This window comes from Hyla sarda, chromosome 3 (assembly GCF_029499605.1).
Source record: "Hyla sarda isolate aHylSar1 chromosome 3, aHylSar1.hap1, whole genome shotgun sequence".
NCBI lineage: Eukaryota > Metazoa > Chordata > Amphibia > Anura > Hylidae > Hyla > Hyla sarda.
Window position 1 is genome coordinate 73,020,310 of NC_079191.1, and position 23,466 is coordinate 73,043,775.

General features: G+C 42.7%; 1 protein-coding gene across 3 annotated transcripts in view; it reads right to left on the minus strand.

Moving 5' to 3' along the window:
- Positions 1-23,466, minus strand: part of ATAD2B (ATPase family AAA domain containing 2B) — a 173,961-nt gene that overhangs the window by 48,958 nt on the left and 101,537 nt on the right. For 2 of the 3 annotated variants that reach the window (XM_056564326.1, XM_056564325.1), the window contains exons 16-21: positions 20,093-20,404; positions 19,362-19,491; positions 15,112-15,298; positions 12,240-12,425; positions 9,215-9,350; positions 3,558-3,754 (exon numbers count right to left, since the gene is read on the minus strand). In XM_056564326.1, coding sequence (XP_056420301.1) covers positions 3,558-3,754; positions 9,215-9,350; positions 12,240-12,425; positions 15,112-15,298; positions 19,362-19,491; positions 20,093-20,404 — 1,148 coding nt within the window. The remainder of the gene's footprint in view (positions 1-3,557; positions 3,755-9,214; positions 9,351-12,239; positions 12,426-15,111; positions 15,299-19,361; positions 19,492-20,092; positions 20,405-23,466) is intronic. The other variant, XM_056564327.1, reaches the window with a different exon arrangement.

The following is a 23,466-nucleotide window of genomic DNA, read 5'->3' on the forward strand; positions in this document are numbered from 1 at the left end:
AAACCACGCACGTTCTACAGCAGGTATTATGACTGCACAATGAAACGCCATGCCACGACCATTAATAACAATCAAAGATGATTATGAGAAGCAGATGACACTTTTTTTTTTATTTTTTTTTTTTTACTAATGCTATCAGCAGCGGTTTTAACACAGGCATCAAGACAACACAAACTGTGCACAGGACCCCGACTGACTTCAAGGCATTATGTCACTCCTGTGACCTGATCAGAGGGAACTATAGACAGTACTGCAGATGAAGGGAGAGAGAGAGAGTAATGGTCATCATTACAATCAAGATTTTATATACGAGTCTACGTCTATGGGTGTAGTCATGATACCGTCCTTTACACAATTGGACCACAAGTTTTTAGGCTATTTTCGGCATGATGTTGCTTAAAAGCGCACTGTCAGATACAAAAACTTTTGATATGCTGTAAAGCACGTAAAACCAATAGGTTTTGCAATGAAATTCATTAGAAAATTTTCAGTATTTCATACTGACAAAAAGAATCAAACAACTGCCCCCCTGCCTGCTTGGACACATACTAGTTCTGCTGTGTCCATGCGTCATCACCTATGTCATGGACACACTTCCTTGATTGACAGCTGTAAGTGCAGGGCTCATAGCTGGAGGAAAAATCCTCGCACTGTCAGCTTGTGTCCCGCTACTGTCAGTGAGGACAAGCTGGGAGTTGTAGTTTTGCTAATGCTAGGGGAGATGTGAGCAGACAGCATACTGAGGGAGGGGGCGGAGACCTGCACAGTGAGGCCACGCCCCCTCCCTTTAAGAGGAATTCAGAGTAGTGAACTAAATTAAAAGTGTAATAAAGGTGCTAGACACATAAAAATTAGATGTACATGGTCAGGATTAGGTACTGAGTGATATATATATATATAAAAAAGTTTTTTGTTAGATCTAACAGGTACGCTTTAAGGGTAGAGTCACACGCAGCGCATCCGCAGTGTATTTCACACTGCGGATGCACCAACAGTCACTAGAGCAAGCTAAGAATGTACATGCAGAGCAACAGCAGGGAGCTCGCTCACATGACTGCTGTAGGCCCAAACGCAGCGTGAAATAGGTTGTGGATGTGCTACTTGTGACCCTCCCTTCCAGGCTGGTGCAAAGTTGCCAATCATCTCTTCTGCAAAGAGGTAATGATGCACTGTACTGCTCCCATTGTATTCAATTATTTGTGCCTTAAACTGCTGGGTAGTCTAAAAGAAGAGCAGCTCTTTGCTGTGGCTCCCTGCTCTTAACCTTATTTGTAGACTCCCTTGACCAAGTCCACATTGGCCCTTCAATTATTTGATTGCTGGGGATCCAGCCGATCTGATATTTATAGCATATGCTGGGAAAACCATGGTTTATGTGGTGTAATACTGAAGTTGCTATAAATGACAGATATTGGTATAGGTCTATGCTCCCCAACCAGTAGTTTAGGAGTCATAAATTGTGGCTATTGGGTCGTACGCAAGTGGTTCCCATTGGTTAGCTGCTTCAGACACAACTACCAGTAATGCCGGGAAGGTCATAGCATTACTAGAACTTGAGTGGAAGCCACAGCACTTGTAGGTGACAACTTGGCCATATCCTAATTCTTCCCTTTTTAGATGCATGTACCTGAACACCATCTGCTGTACTGGGAAGTTCCTCAGCCCCTACAAATAGGTTAGGGACGTCTAGAGTAAGTCATACATTATCCTGCCAGGCCTTGGAGTCAGCCGGTCATCCTAATTTGCACAGGCATGCACAGAAGCGGACTTTGGAGTCAATAAATATTTTCTTCTCTGAATATTTTCTTCACTCCTTTTGTTGTATGAAAACAGCAAATTTTATCTTACAATTTAGATTAAAACTTCTGAAGTTCAGTGAAGAACTGTTTTGCCCATGAGCCTTAACTCACTTGTCTTGCCACTGGTTACACATAACAAAAACACAAGAATTGCAACAGATAATTAAATCTCCGCATTATCACAACATTAGGGTGAAAAGCCGAAGGGCCGAACATTGTCTTGGGTTATTCCAGGCTAAATAGTGGATTATAAGTTGATTTATTCAAAAGTTCTTCAATAAAACTCTGTGCCTATCTACCATTTTCAGAACTTTACTTGCTGTCAGTCAATGAAAACATTCTTGCCTGCACTTAGGTGCTGTGAGGATGATTATTAGCTCACATAGACGCAGGACTCCTGACAATTGCAGTGCTCGCTTCCCTGAAAGCCCCGCAGATATGTGGGCAGGACGTAAATAAGACTTCATGACGCCATGCTTGCTGCCAGTGAAGGGACCACAGTATTTTGCAGAAAGTTATATATATAATACATATTCAATATATTAGAAGTTATAGATAATTCCTCCTATGAGAATGCTACAATCCAATGAACTTCATATTTTGTTAAAGGGGTACTTCGCTGCCCCTGCGTTCGGAACATTTTGTTCTGAATGCTTGGAGCAAGCGGTGGGGGTCGTGATGTCACAGCCACAACCCCTCAATGCAAGTCTATGGGAGGGGGTGTGGCCACGCCCCCTCCCACAGACTTGCATTGAGGTGGTGTCGTGTGACATCACGAGGGGCATGGCCGTGATGTCAGGACCCTCACCGTCCTCAGTCAGCATTCTAAACGAACGCCGAGTGCTGCAAAGAGATTGCAGGGGTCCCAGTGGCAGGACCCCCGCGATCAGACATCTTATCCCCTATTCTTTGGATAGGGGATAATATATCTAGGGGTGGAGAACCCCTTTAATGTACCTCTATCCTTCAGCACCAAGTCTCAGGTGCCCAGCCAGTAGCTGAGCGCTGCCACCTGTGATAAGGACCCTAAGGCTAAATTCACACATGGCAGCAATGCTGGGGATTTTTCCTGTGAATCTGCATCCACAGTGGATTATAGCAGCAAACAATTGGGTTGAGAAATCACTAACAACATCCACATGTAGCGGACCTTTTCTAAATGGAAATTTAGCACGATAGTCATATCCACGATGTGCTTATTCTGCATATGTTACTGTAGATTTTTATCACTCCCAATGTTGCAGATGTGAAAAATGCAGACAATCTACAGCAAGACCTGCAACAAAAGAATTTCTTCTGACATGTGGCCCTGGCCTTAGTCTATTTCATTGTTTCCCAATCAGGCTGCCTTCAGTTGTTGCAAAACTATAACACCCAGCTTGCCCGGACAGTGGTAGTTATATGTGAGGATGTGATACTGCCTATCCAGATCTTGGGACCTTTCTCCACCCACCTACGTGCCTTGAAGAATAAAAAGGGCACAGAAGAAGCATCATATGTAGCAATACAAAAGTAAATGCAGAGAGGTCAACTATATAATAAAAAAAAAAAGTGTTTTCATCCCCAAAGTTTGTGTTTTCATTATTGCAAAAACCAGAGAACTTGACTTCATTATAGACCAACAGCTAAGATCTCTAAGAGATTGACCAGTCACGTCAATGACTGATGAGCTTTCTTCAGCTCTCGGGTGACCACAACCAATGATCTTAGTGTAATATTACAATCCGCTTCATTGTTTGTGCATTATTGAAACAAGACCTCTTCAATATCCACCGGTTTGCTGAAGATGTTAAACCGCTTATCGGTAGCCAGTCGCTTGGTCACATCCCTGAGGAAGAGCCTTAATTCCCTCAAAGTGTTCTCCTCGTGGTCATCCATCCTTTGCTTCTCCACCTCAGAAAGCTCACGTGGTGGTGGCGGCGGGGCAGGGGGTAGAACCTCCAAAGACAGCAAAGCTAAAAAATAAAGTCAAAATCAATGTGGAGCTAACTTTACATACACACACGCATACCAAATATACGTTGCTGTCTTAAAGGGGGGGGGGGGGGGGCGCTTGTCCTCAGTGCACAGAGCCCTGCGGGGTATGCGAGTGAGCACAGCGCTCCCACCTGTCTAATTGACAGGCAGGGAAGCTGCCCTGAGCTGGTCATGTGCTCAGCCAGCAGTCTGCGATTTCAGACTTACTGCCAGGCCGGCATGAGTCCGAAATCAATGCAAAAGCTTGCGGCCAGGGACTCCTAGGGAGACCCCCTAGTGGCCACATTTTCAAAATGAAAAAGACATACAAGGAAGCATTTATTTTTTTTAATAAAATCCTATTAGAAAGTTGTTTACTATGGAATGATCTATAACATAAAAGAAAAGTTTTGATGACAGGTACCCTTAAATCCTTCCAGTACTTACTAGCCGCTGTATACTACATAGGAAATTCTTTTCTTTTTGGATTTCTTTTCTGTCACAACCACAGTGCACTCTGCTGACACCTCTGTCCATTTTAGGAACTGTCCAGGGCAGCAAATAGTTGCTATGGGGATTTTCTCCTCCTCTGGACAGTTCCTGACATGGAGCACTGTGGTCAGACAGTAAAGAAATCCCCCAAAAAATGAATTTTCTTTGGAGCATACGGCCGCTAATAAGTACTGGAAGGATTAAGATTTTTTTTTTTTTTTTTAAAAGAAGTAATTTACAAATCTGAGGTCAGATGGACAAGCAGCTATACCCAAGCTGCAATATACAAAAATGTGAAAAAAAGTTTGTTTTTTTTGTCCAGACCTCCAGGAGAATAAGACGCGTTTCAGGGTTCTATACTCTGACCCATTCTTCAGTAGATGACTACTGAAGAAAGGGTCAGAGTATAAAACCCTGAAGTGTGTCTTATTCTCCTGGAGGTCTGGACAAAAAAAAACTTTTTTTTTCACATTTTTGTATATTGCAGCTTGGGTATAGCTGCTTGTCCATCTGACCTCGGGGAATATATAATTGTGAGTTGCACATATCCCCTTTTTTTTCTAATTTACAAATCTGTTTAACTTTTTGGCACCAGTTGATTAAAAAAAGAAATAAATAAAATAAAAATGTTTTCCATCGGTGTAACCCTTTAATAGCATTTAAAGTGGTTTTAAATCCCCTGCACAGAAAGAAGTTATCATTTAAATCTATGTCTATCAAAAGCATATAAATTTCTGTTTGAGATTTTATTTTTAACAAAATCTTAATCAGAAACAGAATTTTGGGCCTGAATAGGAAAAATTGAATTAAGGTGGAAATTCTTTTCATTTCTTGCAAACTACTCACCGAGACCCTACACAAAAAAAAAAAAAAATGTCGTCTATGTGCTAGACATATTGGATGCCACATATTTTATGGATTAGAATGGTGCAAATAACGCAATGAATACAGCTCCAAACCATTTACCATATTTATCTACAACAGTGTTTCCCGACCAGTGTGCCTCCAGCTGTTGCAAAACCACAACTCCCAGCATGCCCGGACAGCCGAAGGCTGTCCGGGCATGCTGGGAGTTGCAGTTTTGCAACAGCTGGAGGCACACTGGTTGGGAAACACTGATCTACACAGTGGAGAAAAGGAGGATGGGTGATCATTATACATAGGAATACATAAATAGATTTTACTTAAAAGTGACCATATTTCTCTTTATCTAGTATCACATGATTATTTATCCCATATCTTTCTACCTCACCATCCCATATGTAGTCATTTCATATCTATCTATTCTTGTCGAGATCAGTAGGGATTACGGGGATGGAGGACGTGATAATCCACGTATGAGCTGCAGCAGTCAGTCTAACCCTAAAATGCCCGAATATAACAAACACCTCGAGAGGACGACTCAAGGACTTCGATTTATTGGTCCTTAATGGGAAGGATAAGCACTTATAAAGGCGTCTTGCAGTTTCTCATGGTAGGTATTGTTTTAGAAGGTTGGTGCGCCTTATGTTGGCTTTTAAAAACAGCTGCTGTTTAATAGGCTGAAGCTGAGAACACAGACATAAATCCCATTTGTAGTTTTATTTACAGGCTGCTAATCTGCAGCAGGTTACTGTGGGGTATGATGAATTAAACAATAGGTGATGAGGACCGGCATTGGGAACCTGACACTGGAACCACTGAGCTGAACATTTAACCTTCCAAATTATTAAAGGAAAGAAGGTAATCCTTTCTGCGGAGTCCGACTGACCGGGGGCTTCACATCAGAGTCAAACAAACCCTGCACCTGCTATAGTAGGAGCTATGGAAAAACTCAACTCAAGGCCGCCTCTATTTCCAGGCGCGGCGCCAAAAATAACCTGCTAGTGCACCTGAGAAAGGAGGAGACCATAGGGTGAGGAGGTGAACTAGAGCCGAAGTCTTTGTTACATAGACCAGATTGTGTGTGGTATTTCCAGCCCCTGCCAGTTTCAAGAGGAGTTTGCTGTCTGTGAATGAGAACACTGGTCAGCAATCCAGTACCTACCTAGTCCTGCTCTCAGCTGAGAGGTGGACACAATTGTATGCAGCCTACACAATGCAGACAGGTAAAAAGCCTGGACTCCAGACTGATACACTGTAGGAAACAACCAGAGACCCATGATGCTAATGTATTTAGCCCACAATGCATTGCTTAGAGTAGATATAATTGTATTAAAGGGGTACTCCACTGCCCCAGTACCCCAGTAGGGGTACTACACTACAGTAGGGGTACTACACTACAGTCATTACCCCGGCCACCCGCACCCAGCTTTCTAAGCCGGATGCTGCACAGATATAGACAGGGGATCCTTTGGATAGGGGATAAGATGTCTAGGGTCGGAGTACCCCTTTAAAGGGGTATTCCAGGAACAAACTTTTATATATATCTATCTCTATATATAGTAGCAAATAGGCAGCTGCAACTCCATAAAGTGCAAAAAGAGGATTTTTTTCACACAACGTGAGGCGACGTTTCGGTTTGCTCACCAAACCATTTTCAAGGCTTGAAAATGGTTTGGTGAGCAAACCGAAACGTAGCCTCACGTTGCACTTTATGGAGTTGCTGCTGCCTATTTGCTACTATTTTATGGATCCCTGAACCTGGGCTCTATGCTGACGGCACCCGTGCACTTTATATTGGGGATGTGCTGCTCTCCTTCTGCTTTGGTATCTCTATATATATATCTATCTATATAGATCTCTCTCTCTATCTATAGATCTATCTTTCTATCTATATATATGTATCAACTGGCTCCAGAAAGTTAACCAGATTTGTAAATTACTTCTATTAAAACAATCTTAATCCTTCCAATAATTATCAGCTGCTGAAGTTGAGTTGTTCTTTTCTGTCTGAAAACAGTGCTCTCTGCTGACATCTCTGCTTGTCTCGGGAACTGCACAGAGTAGGAGAGATTTGCTATGGGGATTTGCTTCTACTCTGGACAGTTCCTCAGACACGTGTCATCAGAGAGCACTTTGACAGAAAAGAACAACTAAATTTCAGCAGCTGATAATTATTGGAAGGATTAAGATTTTTTAATAGTAATAGTAATTTACAAATCTTTTTAACTTTCTGGAACCAGTTGATATATAAAAAAATAAAAAAAAGTTTTTTTCCTGGATAACCCCTTTAACTTCTTAGCTGAGAGCAGGACTAGCTATGAACAGCATTACTGGTTTTGAGTGCATAAGTTTTCTTATTTACTAACAGCAAACTAGAGCTGAAGCGGCGCCCAGGACACATGGAGGGGGGCAATACCGTTAAATACCGTGGAACCGCCATCACTTACAAAAATACCGTGATACACGTTTTTGCTCATACTGCCCAGCTCTACAGCAAACTAATATCTTAAAAATGGTGAATAATTGAAACACAGAATATATTAAAAAGTTAACAGTACTTTTCATTTATTCAGTGTTTAAAGTGGTTTTCCAGTACTTTAAAACTTATCACCTTATCTGCAGGACAAGGGGAGTGCCGATTGGGCTGATATCCGGTATTAACCCTTTAGATGCCGTGATCAAAGTTGATCGAAAACCGGAGAAATCCATGCCAGTTAGCTCAGCGGAGCTGTTCAGGACCGCCGCAGTGAAATCACGGCATCCCGAACAGCGGGAGGTGGCTTCACGTGCTCCACGCTGTCTGATCAGCACTTGATTGCTTCAAGCCTGAGATCCAGGCTTGAGAAATCAAGCGCAGATAACACTGATCAATGCTATGCTATGGCATAGTAGTGATCAAGTGTAAGTGATCAGTGTGTGCAATATTATAGCCCCCTATGGGGGCTATAACATTGCAAATAAAAAAGGGTGACATTTTTTTTTACATGATTTAACCCCTTCCCTAATAAAAGTTTTAATCAAATCCCCCCCCCCCTTTTCCCCATTTAAAAAAAACAGTGTAAATAAAAATAAACATGTGGTATCACCATGTGCGTAAATGTCCGAACTATAGCGTATTTTGGTCACTTTTTATACAATAATAAAAAATGAATAAAAAGCGATCAAAAAGTTCTATCAAAACAAAAATGGTACTGATAAAAACTTCAGATCACGGTGCAAAAAACTGAGCCCTCAAACATCTCCCGTATGCGGAAAAATAAAAATAGTGTATTTTTAGTCACTTTTTAAATAATGAAAAAAAGAATAAAAAGCGACCAAAAAGTCCGATCAATACAAAAATGGTACCGCTAAAAACTTCAGATCGCGGCGCAAAATATGAGCCCTCATACCGCCCCATACGCAGAAAAATTTAAAATAGTTATAGGTGTCAGAAATTACATTTTTAAACGTATTAATTTTCCTGCATGTAGTTATGATTTTTTCCAGAAGTACGACAAAATCCAACCTATATAAGTAGGGTATCATTTTAATCGTATGGACCTACAGAATAATGATAAGGTGTCATTGTTACCAAAAAAAATTTACTACGTAGAAACGGAAGCCCCCAAACGGTACAAAATGGCGTTTTTTCTCTTCAATTTTGTCGCACAAAGATTTATTTGTTTTTGTTTCGCCGTAGATTTTAGGGTAAAATGACTGATGTCATTCCAAAGTAGAATTGGTGGCGCAAAAATAAGCAATCATATATGGATTTTTAGGTGCAAAACTGAAAGGGTTATAATTTTTTAAACGTAAGAAGGATATAACGAAAGTGCAAAAATGGAAAAACGCTTGGTCCTTAAGGGGCTAGTGATGCATTTGCATATTTGGCATGAGGTTGGAGTAAAATATTTTAATGCGAGGCCCTTGAAGATTTGCTGACTGCTGGTGATGGCTTTTGATGCTGCCATCTAATACCAGGCTAGGTCCCATGGGACCCAGGATGAGATACAATGCGTAGACAGTACAGCAGACATGCCCCTTATTAGAGATGTGATACCAAGTGTGAGCAGCTAACAATACATCTTCACACAACAATGGAAGGATTTACAATCAATTCTTACCAGCTTTTTTCCGTTTTGGAGGGTGCATAGCAGCCTGATTCAAAATCAAATCTTGGAAAAAATGTAACCGATCCTCTTCATTAGGTCTGGAAATGTTAAAAACCTCTTCATACTGAGCCCTAAAAATACACTTCACCTGCGGTAGAATAAAGGTATACGTCACAAAGATATTGTAACATCAGGGGACTAAACCCCCCCCCCCAGAACGATAAAGGTGCAGAAGCAATAGTAATATAAAGATACTGCCTAATGATATTCAGCAGAACAGTGCACGATGGGGTAAAGCTGCACACAACAGTAAACAAGGAGAATATGGAAGAACTTTCTTCACATAAGTGCTTTACCAGGACACAAAAGATGAATAAAGAGTCTTATGAGCTCATTCAGTTTGGCTTCATGGCTACATTATAGCAGCAAAAACAATTCAAGAGCTCTGAAAACATTACTTGTTCCAACATACTGAAAGGAAAAAGGAATGTGCGCTGTCCCGTGAACACAAACAACTTGTTTTAAATGGAAAATGAACGTTTAAAAACACTTATAAGAGAAACCAAGCTCTACAGTGAGACACTGGATGGAGTAGCGATACATAATGTTAAAGGAGTACTCCGGTGGGGGGAAAAAATTTCATATCAACTGGTGCAAGAAACCGATTTGTAAATCACTTCTATTTAAAAATCTTAACCCTTCCAGTACTTCTCAGATGCTGTATACTGCAGATCTACTACAGAGAAATTTGTGATTTTTTTTATTTTTTTTTTCCAAATTCAAAAAGGGTTTTTATTTTGGAAAAGAATGAACAGAGATATACATAAACATGTGAACAATATACAAGACCGACAGCCAGGGTAGGCAGAGTCTGCGAGGGGCAACAAAATACAGTAAGATACCAATCGTTCCACAAAAGTGCAATGGAAAATGCGTGCATCAAACCAATAGCATAGCATGAAATATACAAAGAACAGAAAACACGTTCAGGATATAACAGCGAGCCAGCATACTGCTCAACAATCCAGTTATAGATCATAACAAATGGGTCAGCTGTTCACTAGATGCACGAGTATACATTATCAGAGTATGTGAATTTCTTTTTTGTCTGTCCACAGTGCTCTCTGCTGACACCTCTGTCCGTGTCAGGAACTGTCCAGAGTAGGAGAGGTTTTCTATGGGGATAGGATTCTAATCTGGACAGTTCCTGACACAGACAGAGGTGTCAGCAGTGAGCACTGTTGTCAGACAGAAAAGAAATTCACAAATTTCTTTGTTTTATACAGCAGCTAATAAGTACTGGAAGGATTAAGATTTTTTTAATAGAAGTAATTTACAAATCTGTTTAACTTTCCGGCACCAGTTGGTTTGAAAACATTTGTTTCCTACTTGTTTCCACCGGAATGGCTCGCTAGGATTTGGTTAATATGGCTAAACCAAGACGATCGAGAAGAGCTGCATATAATCATGGCCCCACAATATGAGAGGTCATCAGTATACAGGATGAGTGTGAACGCCAAAAGCAGTAGTCCATAAATCACTAATATAACTATTAGAATTATTATCTAATACTATTGACAGGTCACCCAAACATGTCTAAAGGTTTTATCCTAACAGGTCTGTCTTTGGACCCACTATGATCGCGAGTTATAGGCCGCTGAAGCAGCAATGTACTCTTCACTCCCCGGTCACCAGCTTCCTCTGACTCTTTCACTGCATTGATGAACACAGGTGGGGAGGAAAGCAAACACTGCCACAGACTTATAACTCCCCATTGCTGCGGGTCTCAGGACAAAAAGACATTAACACTTTTAGGTTCTATTAACACGTACATGATTCTGCGCAGATTTGAAGCTGTGCTCAGTCATTTCGTTTACATTGAAATCTGCAGCAGAAAATTCTGCGCATCAAATATGCAGAGAATACTGTACATGTGAATAGACCATTAATATCCACTGCAAATGAAGCAGACCCCGCATGCATGGCCAGCGCTCCATTTATTCTCTATGGACTGGCGATCGGCAACATTCAAAGGCCCTATGGATAGGGGGTCATTTTAAATTGTGGAAGCATCCCTTTAAAGGGGTAGTCCAGCGAAAAACAACTTATCCCAGATCCACACAACCTACTGTCCGGCACCCTGGCTCTGTGAGAGGAGCGCGTCTCTACAGACTGCATGTGCTCTCTTCATTTCTATGTTAGCACCTGAGATGCCACAGTACAGCACTCAGATCTCTCCGGCACTCCCAAAAAAATGAATGGAGGGCATCCAGTCTGTAGCATGTGCTCCTCTCACAGTCGGGGCGCTGGGCAGGAGATCGCAAGGGGTCCCAGTGGTCAGACCCCCCACGAGAAGACACTCCAATCCTGTGAAAAGAGGATATGTTCTATTTCTCCAGACTACCTCTTTAAAGGGGTAATCCAGTGGCAAACTTTTATTTTTTTTATTTTTATTTTTTTTAAATCAACTGGTGCCAGAAAATTAAATTACTTCTATTAAAAAAATCTTAATCCTTCCAGTACTATTTAGGGGTTGTAGCTTTTGGATTACTCTTCTGTCATGACCACAATGCTCTTTGCTGACCTCTGCTGTCCATTTAAGGAACTGTCCAGAGCAGCATATGTTTGCTATGGGGATTTTCTCCTGCTCTGGACAGTTCCTAAAATGGACAGCAGAGGTCAGCTGAGAGCACTGTGGTCATGACAGAAGAAAAATGCAAAAAGAAAATCATTTCCTCTGTAGTATACAGCCGCTAATAAGTACTGGAAGGATTAAGATTTTTTTTTAATAGAAGTAATTTACAAATCTGTTTTAACTTTCTGGCACCAGTTGATTTATTAAAAAAAATAAAAATAAAAAAAAATAAAAAAAAAATAAAAAAAAAAGCTTTCCACTGGAGTACCCCTTTAAGTGTAAATACAGACACAGACATTATTTAGAGGTGACAAAGATCTGTCCAGTAGGGGGTTCATAACGTGCTCCTATCAGATTCCCAGATACACTCATTAGTGTAAGTTGCATTATCAGCTTACTTACCTCATCAGGCAGCTCCCCGTACACAGTTTCAGAGGTAGACAGTAGTAAAATAGGAGAGAATGAGGGAATATCTTGCAGGAGCGTCAGGAAGGTAGCCCTCACAGTTTCACTGACCGCCTCCCACCATTCGCCAATATGTGGCATGTAAACAATACTGGGAACTGTTCTCCGAGCTTCCCGGAATACCTGAAGAACAAGACAATTTTAAAGTAAAAGTTCATTCTAATACGCATTATGCTTCAATTTCTCGCCCCAAGATCTTTACCTGCTATCAGCGAATACACACTGCCCAGTTTGCCTACTCTGAATGCTAATCTTGGCATTTTTCCACATCAGCAAAGTGTATATAACCCTATAGAGCAGTGTTTTCCAACCAGGGTGCCTCCAGCTGTTGCAAAACTACAACACCCAGCATGCCCGGACAGCCAAAGGCTGTCCGGGCATGCTTGGAGTTGTAGTTTTGCAACAGCTGGAGGCACCATGGCTGGGATGCACTGCTCTGGAGAATGAAAGTTGCCGGTGTGAAATGGGTCAAGCATTTATGCAATAAACCAATAAAATTGTTAAAATAAGACAGCAGTGTTGGGCAACATATGACCAGCTCGGGCCAAATATTTAGGCAGTAATTTCCAGATTACACCTATATTCCCAGAGAATGAACAAGACTAAAGTAAACCAATTTTCTTCTTCATACACAGTCTGAACAACGGGTTTAACATCTGGAGCCAATTACCAACTCACTAAAATAGATTTTCTGCCAACAACAGATGCAGATACAGCGTGTGAATCCACATATAGTCACTTTCAGCCTTAACTAAAACATTGCGGCCCAGCATTACTTACATCAGGTTTTTATTGCACAAATTTTTGGTGTTTTTTCAGTACATCTAAAAATACAGAAATGTCATCAGGGCAATAAAGCACACAGAATAGGCAAAAATTCTTGTCAACTTTGCTGTATAGGCCAAGACAGAATCTGCAAAGCCATCTCACCATCAGAAAGGTGGCGGCTGGATGACTGTACTGCCGGAAGCCTAGATAATCCAGGGTATCCATACTATGAATAAAGAAAAAGCTCTTTATGCCGCTCTCCTGTCTTTCTGGGGAATGGCTTGTATGATTGTAGTTAAAGCTCACACACTTAGGTGCACTGTCAATACCAGTACTTCATAAAAAGGGGGCCACCAATGGTTGCAAAACTTCAGCATGTGCACCCTAGAATTATCCATACATTTTTATTCATGTTTGTTACTTGGTGTGATGAGCACACTTCCCAAAATGCAAATCATCCAAAGAAAGCTCTAAGCAAACAGAGTCAACAAATACTGGAAGGTTTCATCTGTGAAGCCTGCAGCACTGTAAACGCAGCTCTGCAAAGCAGGCCAAACCCCAGGATTAATACTGTAGTAAATCGATAAAGGAACTCCGTATTTAATTCTACATGTAAACTGGTATCCAAACAGGAATCTCACTTTAAAGTGTAGAATTAGTTAACAAACTTTTTATATAATGTAGATAATACTATTATATGTATATAGCACAAAGGACAAATGAAGCGGAGCGCTCACTGTTCCTAGTTGTTGCCAGGCAGGAATTCCTAATCCGAGGACCGTGTCGGTCCTAGCAGGGAGGCGGCAGATGGATCCGGGGGGAGTTCAGACATTGGGCCACGGACCGAATCACACCCCTAGGCGCTTTGTCAGGCTGGTGAGGGGCGTGATACGGTCCGTGGCCAAAGTCTGAACTCACCCCGGATCCATCTACCGCCTCCCTGCTAGGATCGACACGGTCCTCGGATTAGGAATTCCTGCCTGGCAACAACTAGGAACAGTGAGCGCTCCGCTTAATATGTCTTTTGTGCTATATTTATGCTGTACTGTTTCGGCATGCAGCGCCACCTGCCATTATTATAGGTTCACACCTGGATCCATTACTTGTTGTAGTTATTAGCGCAATATAGGCGTTTTATACGTTGGTGCCGGCAACTTTCTCTTGGGGGGGATCTGCTCTACTATTATATGTATATTTGTATTTTACATTGATCAATTTGTATATTTTTGGGTGAAAAAAATGCTGTCCCTGCAGCTATTGCCTTTGTGTCTCTGTGAGGAGACCAAATACAGGAAGTGAGGGCAGGAGAAGCAGGGATCTGTGCAGGCTCCTGGCTTGTCAATCATCCTAATGTGTGAGCCGGGGGTATGTCACAGAGCCTCAGTGCACAGGGCCCCGCTTGTCCTCCGTGCACAGAGCCCCGCTTGTCCTCCGTGCACAGAGCCCCGCTTGTCCTCCGTGCACAGAGCCCCGCTTGTCCTCCGTGCACAGAGCCCCGCTTGTCCTCCGTGCACAGAGCCCCGCTTGTCCTCCGTGCACAGAGCCCCGCTTGTCCTCCGTGCACAGAGCCCCGCTTGTCCTCCGTGCACAGAGCCCCGCTTGTCCTCCGTGCACAGAGCCCCGCTTGTCCTCCGTGCACAGAGCCCCGCTTGTCCTCCGTGCACAGAGCCCCGCTTGTCCTCCGTGCACAGAGCCCCGCTTGTCCTCCGTGCACAGAGCCCCGCTTGTCCTCCGTGCACAGAGCCCCGCTTGTCCTCAGTGCACAGAGCCCCGCTTGTCCACCCGCCCTTCCTGTATTTAGACTTCAGACAGACACCCATTGAATAGCTGTAGGGACAAAAATATACACATTTTTTTAACCAATTTATATAACAAATATACATATAATGGTATTATCTACATTGTATAAAAAGTTTTTGTTAACGACAGTTACACTTTAAGTGCACCTGACCAAGACTAAACCCCACACTAAGAGTGTAATGAAGATTCATAAATACACTAAATAAAGGATTTACCTAGCTGATAGCGGCTTTGTACTAACCTGTGCACAAGACTCCTCAGGAGTTTTAGCGCTGACTGAGTAAAGTGCTGGCAGGTCCAGTCTATGCACAGAGAACTTTTCAAGAATGTGCAACACAGCTGGAGCAAGGTGCGAGGTCTGGCCTGAGCCAGGCTCCCCACAGAGGAGAAACCTGGGCCGGTAAGAGGTCGGCTGGTGACAAGCTGAACTGTATAATTAAGAAAAAGTAAATAAGTTAACACAAAGAATAACTAAAGATGATAAAACACAATGAAGATGGTGTACAGGTCTAGGCTGTAGGCAGGAGCAGTGCAAAGGAGGCTCTGGTTAGCCCCTGGTCACTATTTGAGGTAAGCTCATAGAGGTCAAATGTCTCCTTACGATATCATTTACTCTCTCTCTCTCTATGCTTCTTAGATTAGCTTCAATAGCATGTTCTAGATACCTAATGGCAACGAGTATGGTTATGTGCATGTTTGAGAATACAGAATTACAATGCATTTGTAAAGTATTCATAACATCTCACCTATTTACACTGTTATGTTGTGGCCTGGTGCTTAAAAAAATAAATAATTCAGGCCCCTAAATCTGCACTCAATACCCCATATTGGCAAAGTGAAAAAAGAAGCTTACAAATCTTTGCCAATTTATTAAGAAGTACGGTAAAAAACTAAAATATTGCACTGACATAAGTATTTAGACCCTGTACTCAGTACTTAGTAGAAGCCAAGTTTCACAAGGTTTTCATGCCTGGATTTGGGGATTTTCTGTCATTCCTCTCTGTAGACATTCTCAGGCTCTGTCAGGTTGGATGAGGCAGTCAGTGGAAGCCATTTTCAGGTCTCTTTAGAGATGTTCCATTGGGTTTAAGTCAGGGCTCTGGCTGGGCCACTCAGACATTCAGAGTCCCTAAGCCGCTTGTGTGCTGTCTTTGCTGAGTACTTTGGGTCATTGTCTTGTTGGATGGTGAACCTTCAGCCCAGTCTTAAGTCCAGAGTGCTCTGGATCAGGTTTTCATTAAAAATATCTCTGTACATTTTGGAAATTGGGGCTCTTAATATAACTCCTGATACCTCTCCAACCACTCTGCTCATGTGTAAGACTTGGGGACGAGCCAGGACCATGCTTGGTCTCACGGGTTGTACTAAGTTCAAGCCTTTGTTGCATAATCCTTGGTTGCCGGGTTTCCTCTCTTTCCTGAACAGTTAACTTCCAATGGGGTTTTCAAATCTTTTGGGGATCTCCAGAGAGTTTGAACTGCCGCATGCTTCCTTTTTCAGTTTCTTACAACTTTGTCATGTTCACAAGGCGCGGGGCAGGTTGAAATCACTGGAGATTCACTCCAATACTGTGCTGGAGTCAGTGGTGACCAAACGGAAATGTGCTGGCATTATTTCTTGGCTCTATCAAGAACATTTGCACTCCTATCATGAGACGTTCCCCTTACTGGTCTGTGGTAAATGGTAGTAGGATCTGGGACATATCAGATGAGGAGTGGTCCACTGTCCTGGCTCTCCAACCCTCCCTCTCTCCGAGGCCAATCATTTGTCGTGGCTGTTCCTGGTCCACAGGGTATATAAAACCACAGTTCTCCTGCATAGGATTGGTCTCAGACCTGATTCCACCTGTCCTCGGTGTGGTCATTCGGGGGCTCATCTATTCCATATGATGTGGGACTGTCCTGGTACCGCACTGGGGTAGGGAGGAGAGTGCTCCAACTTGTCCATATGATTTACGGGGATTTTCATGCATTATCTGGCCTACTGGAATATTTCATGTTGCTTTAGCTCACCTGAAGGTTGACACCCGCCTGGCATTGGGAAGATGATGGACGTATGACTTTTAAGTTTGTAGGATTTGAGGGGGATATTGGGGTGGGAGGGGGTTGTGTGTGTGTTTTTCTTTTATTGTAAAATGTTAAAGGGTACCTTCCATCAAAAAAGTTTTAGATATATTATAGATTAATGTATGCAGAATAATTTTCCAATTGCATGTTATTAAAAAATATGCTTCTTTCTATTTCATTTTCCACTTTGAAAAAAATGACCACTAGGGGTCTCCCTACCAGTCCTGGCCAGAAGCCCTTTTTATAGATCTCAGACTCATGCTGGAATCCAAAATCTCAGACTGCAGCCGGGACACAGACAAACTCAGCGCTGCTCCCTGCCTGTGAATCAGACAGGCAGGAGCCAGCACTGTGCTCATAGCACAGCAGGACATACTCCTGACTCTGCCTTACTGCATGCCCTCATTCATTTTACTATCTGAAGCTCCGATCATTCTTCTCTCTGCACATGCAGTTGTAAACAGAGAGGAGAAGACTAAGATCTGCCGGCTGTGCTGTGATCAGGGCCACGCCTCCCTTCCTCCCTCACACTAGGACGGCCTAATGAGCAGCCAAGGAGACAATAAATCAGGTACAAAAAGGGGTTTTAAATGAAAAGAAACACAGGGATAGTGTCAGTGAGAGTCAGGGACAGATTGGGGGGGGAGAATTTAGATCATGATTGGTACTCTTTAAAAATTTCAAAAAAAGATCAGATTCAAAAAAAAGAATCTCTCTGTACTTTGTTCCACTCAGCTTTTCCTAAACTCTCATCAGTCTCCCTGTCCTAGCCGCTGAAAAACACCCCCATAGCATGATGCTGCCCCCACCATGCTTCACTGTAGAGATGGTATTGGGCAGGTGGTGAGCAGTGCCTGTTTCCTCCAAAAATTACACTTAGAATTGAGGGCAAAAAATGTAATTTAGGTTTCATTACACCAGAGACTCTTGTATCTGACAGTCTAAGAAACCTTTAGGTGTTCTTATGCAAAATCCAGAGGGCTTTCATGTTTCTGTTACAGAGGAGAGGCTTATTCTAGTCACTCTACCATAAAGACAAGATTGTGGAGTGTTGCAGTTTCTCCCATCTTTACAGCTCAGTTTAGAGTGATCATTGGGTTCACCTCTCTTAGTAAGGCCTTTCTCCCCCAACTGCTTAGTTTGATGGGGTGGCCAACCCTGAGAAGAAGAGTCACAATTGTTCCCCACCTTTTACAAGAAAAAAATGTATAGATGCTACTATTTTTGGAGAACTTTCATTGCTGTAGATCAGGGCCTCCACACAATCCTGTCTCAGCTCTATAGGCAGTTCCTTCCTCCTCATTGCTAAGTTTTTGCTGTAAGCCCTTATAAATAAAGGGCTTTGTTTTTCCAGATAAGGTCATGAACTGAATTTACCACAAGTGACTCCAATCAAGGTGTAAAAACATATCAGAGATGATCAAAAGAAATGGGAGGAGCCAGAGCTACCATAAGTTTGGGGGTTGTTTTTTAGTTTTTTTTTTATATTCTCATTATGGAGTATTGAGTGCAAAATGATGGTGGGTGGACCCTTTATTTATTTATTTTTTTTGTTAACACAAGGCTACCGACAACTAGCCTTCTGTTAGCATAAGGCTACCGAAAAAATGTAAAGGGTCTGAAGACTTTTTAAATCCACTGTATTTTAGATTACCTGGGCGATATCCTAGAATTTCTTGAGTCTATCCATAAACTTCAAGAACTGAATATCTGTACTTTTGGATAGGTGAAAAATCTCCCTGTGCCATTAACAGCTTCTACTTATCTCAAAAATCCACCTGTAAGGCATATGGGCTCTTGAGGTTTGCAGATTACTACCCATGTATAAGCTTACATATATGGATCTGGGGGGGACCTGGTGATTTCATGCAAGGTGGATCGCCCAGCTACAACAACTGGAGCCCTCAACTCTTGAATACTCAGTTAAAGGGGTACTCCACTGGCCAGCGTTCGGAACATTTACGAGGGCGTGGCCGGTCCCCAGTGTGTGAAAAAAAAAAAAAACAGCGTTCGGAACATTTACTTCCCAACGCTGGCCAGTGGAGTACCCCTTTAATACTGGAAATTATAAACACTGAAGAATTCACCTGCCTACCTCACGTCATTAATACAAAATAAGTCTTGGTCTAATTTCCTCTATACAGCTCCCTTCTCTTACTGCTCCCGCATCGCTTTTCGTTTTCTAAGGGAAAATGCTGCGGTGAGCTGTTACACTTTAATCCAGCTCACATCTGTCAGTGTGCAGATAACAATAACAGACACCCTGGCAGCAGTCGTCCCCGTATGCTCTCCTCTGTGCCTATGCCGACTTTCCCAAAATTTACAAATCGCCATTGGCACCCATGTTGCAAAATGTCGTAGCCAGGTCCCATTACCAATCCAGAAATGACAGCACTTGTGTACCCTCCCTTTCCCAGCCACTCACGTTGTAAAGTGGAGGAAGGGCTTGTGGGGAGCAGCTGGCTGTTTCTTTGGTGATCCTGAGACAGAACTCACATCAAATATGGACAACGGGTTCTCGTCGTCGCTGTCTTCAAGGAGGAGGCTTGCATCGTCTGCAGGCAAGAGAATAAATCTCAGCATAAAAAGGAGTGAAGAGCCATACAAATGAATAGAAACCTAAGCTATTAGATAGATCTCACTTTGGGCGATTTGTTGTAGTTCAACAAATCTCACGGAATAAATGGCACCTGAACCAACTATGGTGTCTTTACCTAAGCTGCACTTTTGCACCAAGTTTGGCGAGTGCCTTACTTTATCTCTTCTTGTTGAATATATTGGACTGTCTGCCAATCGGAATGGAGCACCCCGTCAGTTGTGCATTTACATGTCTGACTCTCTATACCAGTGTTTCCCAACCAGGGTGCTTCCAGCTGTTGCAAAACTACAACTCCCAGCATGCTCGGACAGCCTTTGGCTGTCCGAGCATGCTGGGAGTTGTAGTTTTGCAACAGCTGGAAGCACCCTGGTTGGGAAACACTGGTATAGAGAGTAGTAGAGGTAGTCTTCAGCAATAGCAGACCCATACCTGAGCTTGCTGGTTGCAGGAGTGCCAACAACTGTGTTTACAACCTTCACCCTAAATACTATTTGAATTTACCCTAAATAAATGTGTCAAACACACAAGTGAGATGATCAAAGCAGGCTCATCATTACCGTCTTTTCTGTGGTCTCTGCTGAACTCAGCGTGAGGAAACAGTTTGTGCAGGGCGCAGATTAGGTCCGAGAACGTCCTCTGGAGCAGCGGCCTTATGACGAGTGAGAGAGCGTGACCAGGAGACATCACAGCACGTTGAGAAGCAGGCACAATGTTTTTCATTGCATGGTAGAAGTCATGGGCACCAAGAACAACTGAAGAGATGTCCAGCTGTAGCTTCTGACTGCTGGCATAGATCTGGGGGTAGCGCCGGCGAAGGGCAATCAAGGCAGCCTCAGTGCAAAGTGCTTTAATGTCAGCTCCACAGTAGCCTGAAGTGTAATACATATGGGTTAAAATGAGGAATCTGTCAGAGCTGTGGATGTCATAGATCGTCATGCTAACAAAGAATAACCATGCAAACCATGCCATCAACTGAAGAAGAAAAGGAAAAGAATAAAAAATAATAATCAAGCAGTGTCCGTTATCAATAGTTTGTATGAAGTTATGGCTCAATGCTATGGGTCAGCGCAAGCATCTGATCCTTAACAGGTGATCTTTTGCAAGGTTTATGAACTAGTACATTTTGGTTAAAGGGGTACTCCGCTGCTCAGCGTTTGGAATAAACTGTTCCGAACGCTGAAACAGGGAGCTCGTGATGTCATAGCCCCACACCCTCAATGACTTGCATTTAGGGGGCGGGGAGTGACGTCTTGAGGGGGCGGGGTTATGACGTCACGAGCTCCCGGCGCCGGCTCCAGTGTTCGGAACAGTTTGTTCCAAACGCTGAGCAGTGGAGTACCCCTTTAAGGGAACATGTACAGTGTTTGCTGCAGATCATTGTAACTAAATGATTGAACACAGCATCAAGACAGCAGCAAACACTGTGTAGTCTGATCTTGCAGTCATAGTCCCTCCCATGTATCCCCCCCAAACTACTTGTGTAGCTAAGTTTGTCATAAGATCCCTTTAAGGCCATGTTCACACGAACTTTGTAGAATGTCCGCCCCAAAGATGGTATTTGCAACGGAATTTCCGAGCTGAATTTTTCTGCTGGATTTTGCTTGGAAATACAATCATGTAAACATGGCCTAAAGGGGTTACCCAGGATTAGAAAAAAATGAGCAGATATCTTCCGAAAACAGCAACCTATCCTCAGGTTGTGTGTGGTTTTGAAGCTCCGTTCCAGTGAATTGTATGGAGCCAAGCTGTAATACCACACACAACCTGAGGACAGGTGTGGTGCTGTTTTTTGGAAGAAATTAACTCTGTTTTGCTATTCCTGGATAACCCCTTTAAGTGCTTTGGTGCTAACCATTGTCCTGAGGGTCATATGCGGCTCTTCAGATCTGTTGGCAGCAGCGATAGTATAAACTAGGGTGAAGCCCAGGGAGCGCAAAAGGAAATACGCTGCATATTCTCCAAAAGCAGACACAGAGGGCTACCCGGGAGCAGCAAGGTGTCCGCAGTGATGTTAGGCCCGCGTGTCACAGTCATGCTGGTGCGCCTCCAACCCTCACTAAGCACACAGCTGCCATGGGGAAGCCCTGTGTGTTTGCTCATAGAAGAATACAGAAGGTATTGCCAGCTGCGCAGCGGATTTTCTTCAGCATTAAATACGCTGCATATATGCTACTTGTGACCCTACCCTAAGAGGTGATTGAAATAAGTCACAACATTTCCTTTGTTGTGTGCCTGGAACCCCCATTTGCTGCAAAAACAAAGAGTCTGTTCCGTCCCCACACCCCCAGGCTGTAACCTGGACAAAAAATAAAAAAAGGTAAAAGTTCTAGATGCTTACATAAGTTATTTTCCTAAAATATGTGCTTACTAGTAATATAAAAGTGATGTGTGAACTTTGCCTCCAGCTACTCAAAGTATCTGGCAAATAATTCCCGACTTTGGATAATTGTTTGGAACACTAAATCCCTTATTAATAAAAAGAAATCAAAAAGACATAAAAATTAAGCAGTGGGAGGCCGCCTCAAGAGATATTAGAATGGCATACATACAAAAGAGAACAACAACAACTCTCTTTCCTGCACTTGTTCTTTGCCAAAGACCTACTGGTGCCCTGCACTCTATAGTAATACAGCCTCATGGGTGTACATTGATTTTATTTTATTTATTTGGGGGGGGGTGATGAATTTTCAATACAGCAAAAATGCTTCTAATAGGAATAGTCCAGATCCTATGACACTGTTTTTCTCTTGTCCTAATTTGTCACACGATCAATCTCTTTGAACCAACCACTCTGCTAAATTAAAGGGGAACTCCAGTGGAAACCAAGATGTTTTCAAAATAACTGGTGCCAGAAAGTTACAACAGATTTGTAAATTACGTCTATCTTCAAAATCTGAATCCTACCAGTACTTACCAGCTGCTGTATAAGCCAGAAAAATTGTGTAGTTCTTTCCAGTCTGACCACAGTGCTCTCTGCTGACACCTCTGTCCATGTCAGGAACTGTCCAGATTAGAAGCCTATCCCTATAAAAAACCTCTCCTGCTCTGGACAGTTCCTGACACGGACAGAGGTGCCAGCAGAGAGCACTGTGGTCAGACTGGAAAGAACTTCACAGATTTCTCTTTAGTCTATCTGTAATATACAGCAACTGATAAGAACTGGAAGGGTTAAGATTTTTAAATGGAAGTAATTAACAAACGTGTTTAACTTTCTGGCACCAGCTGATTAGAATTTTGTTTTTCCCCACCGGAGTACCCCTTTAAGAGTCATCAAGGCATGATTCTACAGGCCTCTCAATCTAAAACAATGGCCTCCAAATTGCGGACCTCCTGCTGTTGCAAAATTACAACTCCCACTATGCCCGGACAGCCGAAGGCTGTCCGGGCATGCTGGGAGTTGTAGTTTTGCAACAGCTGGAGGCCCACTGGTTGGGAAACGCAGAATTAGAGAAACTGTCTCGGCACTTTACACTAACTCCGGTATGACCAATCCTTTTTTTTACATTAGTAATCTGATATGACGTACCTTGGGGGCTTTCTGAAATATGAAAGGGCGCCCTTCTGAGGTGAAGTGAATAATTGTGGATAAGACTAGGGAACCTGGATATAGCTCAATGATTCTACATTCTTTGTTTTGCCTGTACAGGTCATGTTCATATAGGTATAGCAAGGGGGGGGGGGGGGCGTGGGGGGGGAAGAAGTCGCCGTTCTGTCCTCCAATCCTCCACCTACTATTATGTGGTTGCTTTGCAGCAACAGTAAGTGGGCAGTAGTTTTCCAAGGAATAATTTGGGAGTTTTAAGCCTTACTGCTTATAGAACTACAATAATGTATATTTTATGGTATAGTACTACCAACATCTATAAATACTGCCAAAAAGAAGAAAAATAAAAAAAAAGGAAGAGAAATAAGAATACCCCTTAGTGATGGA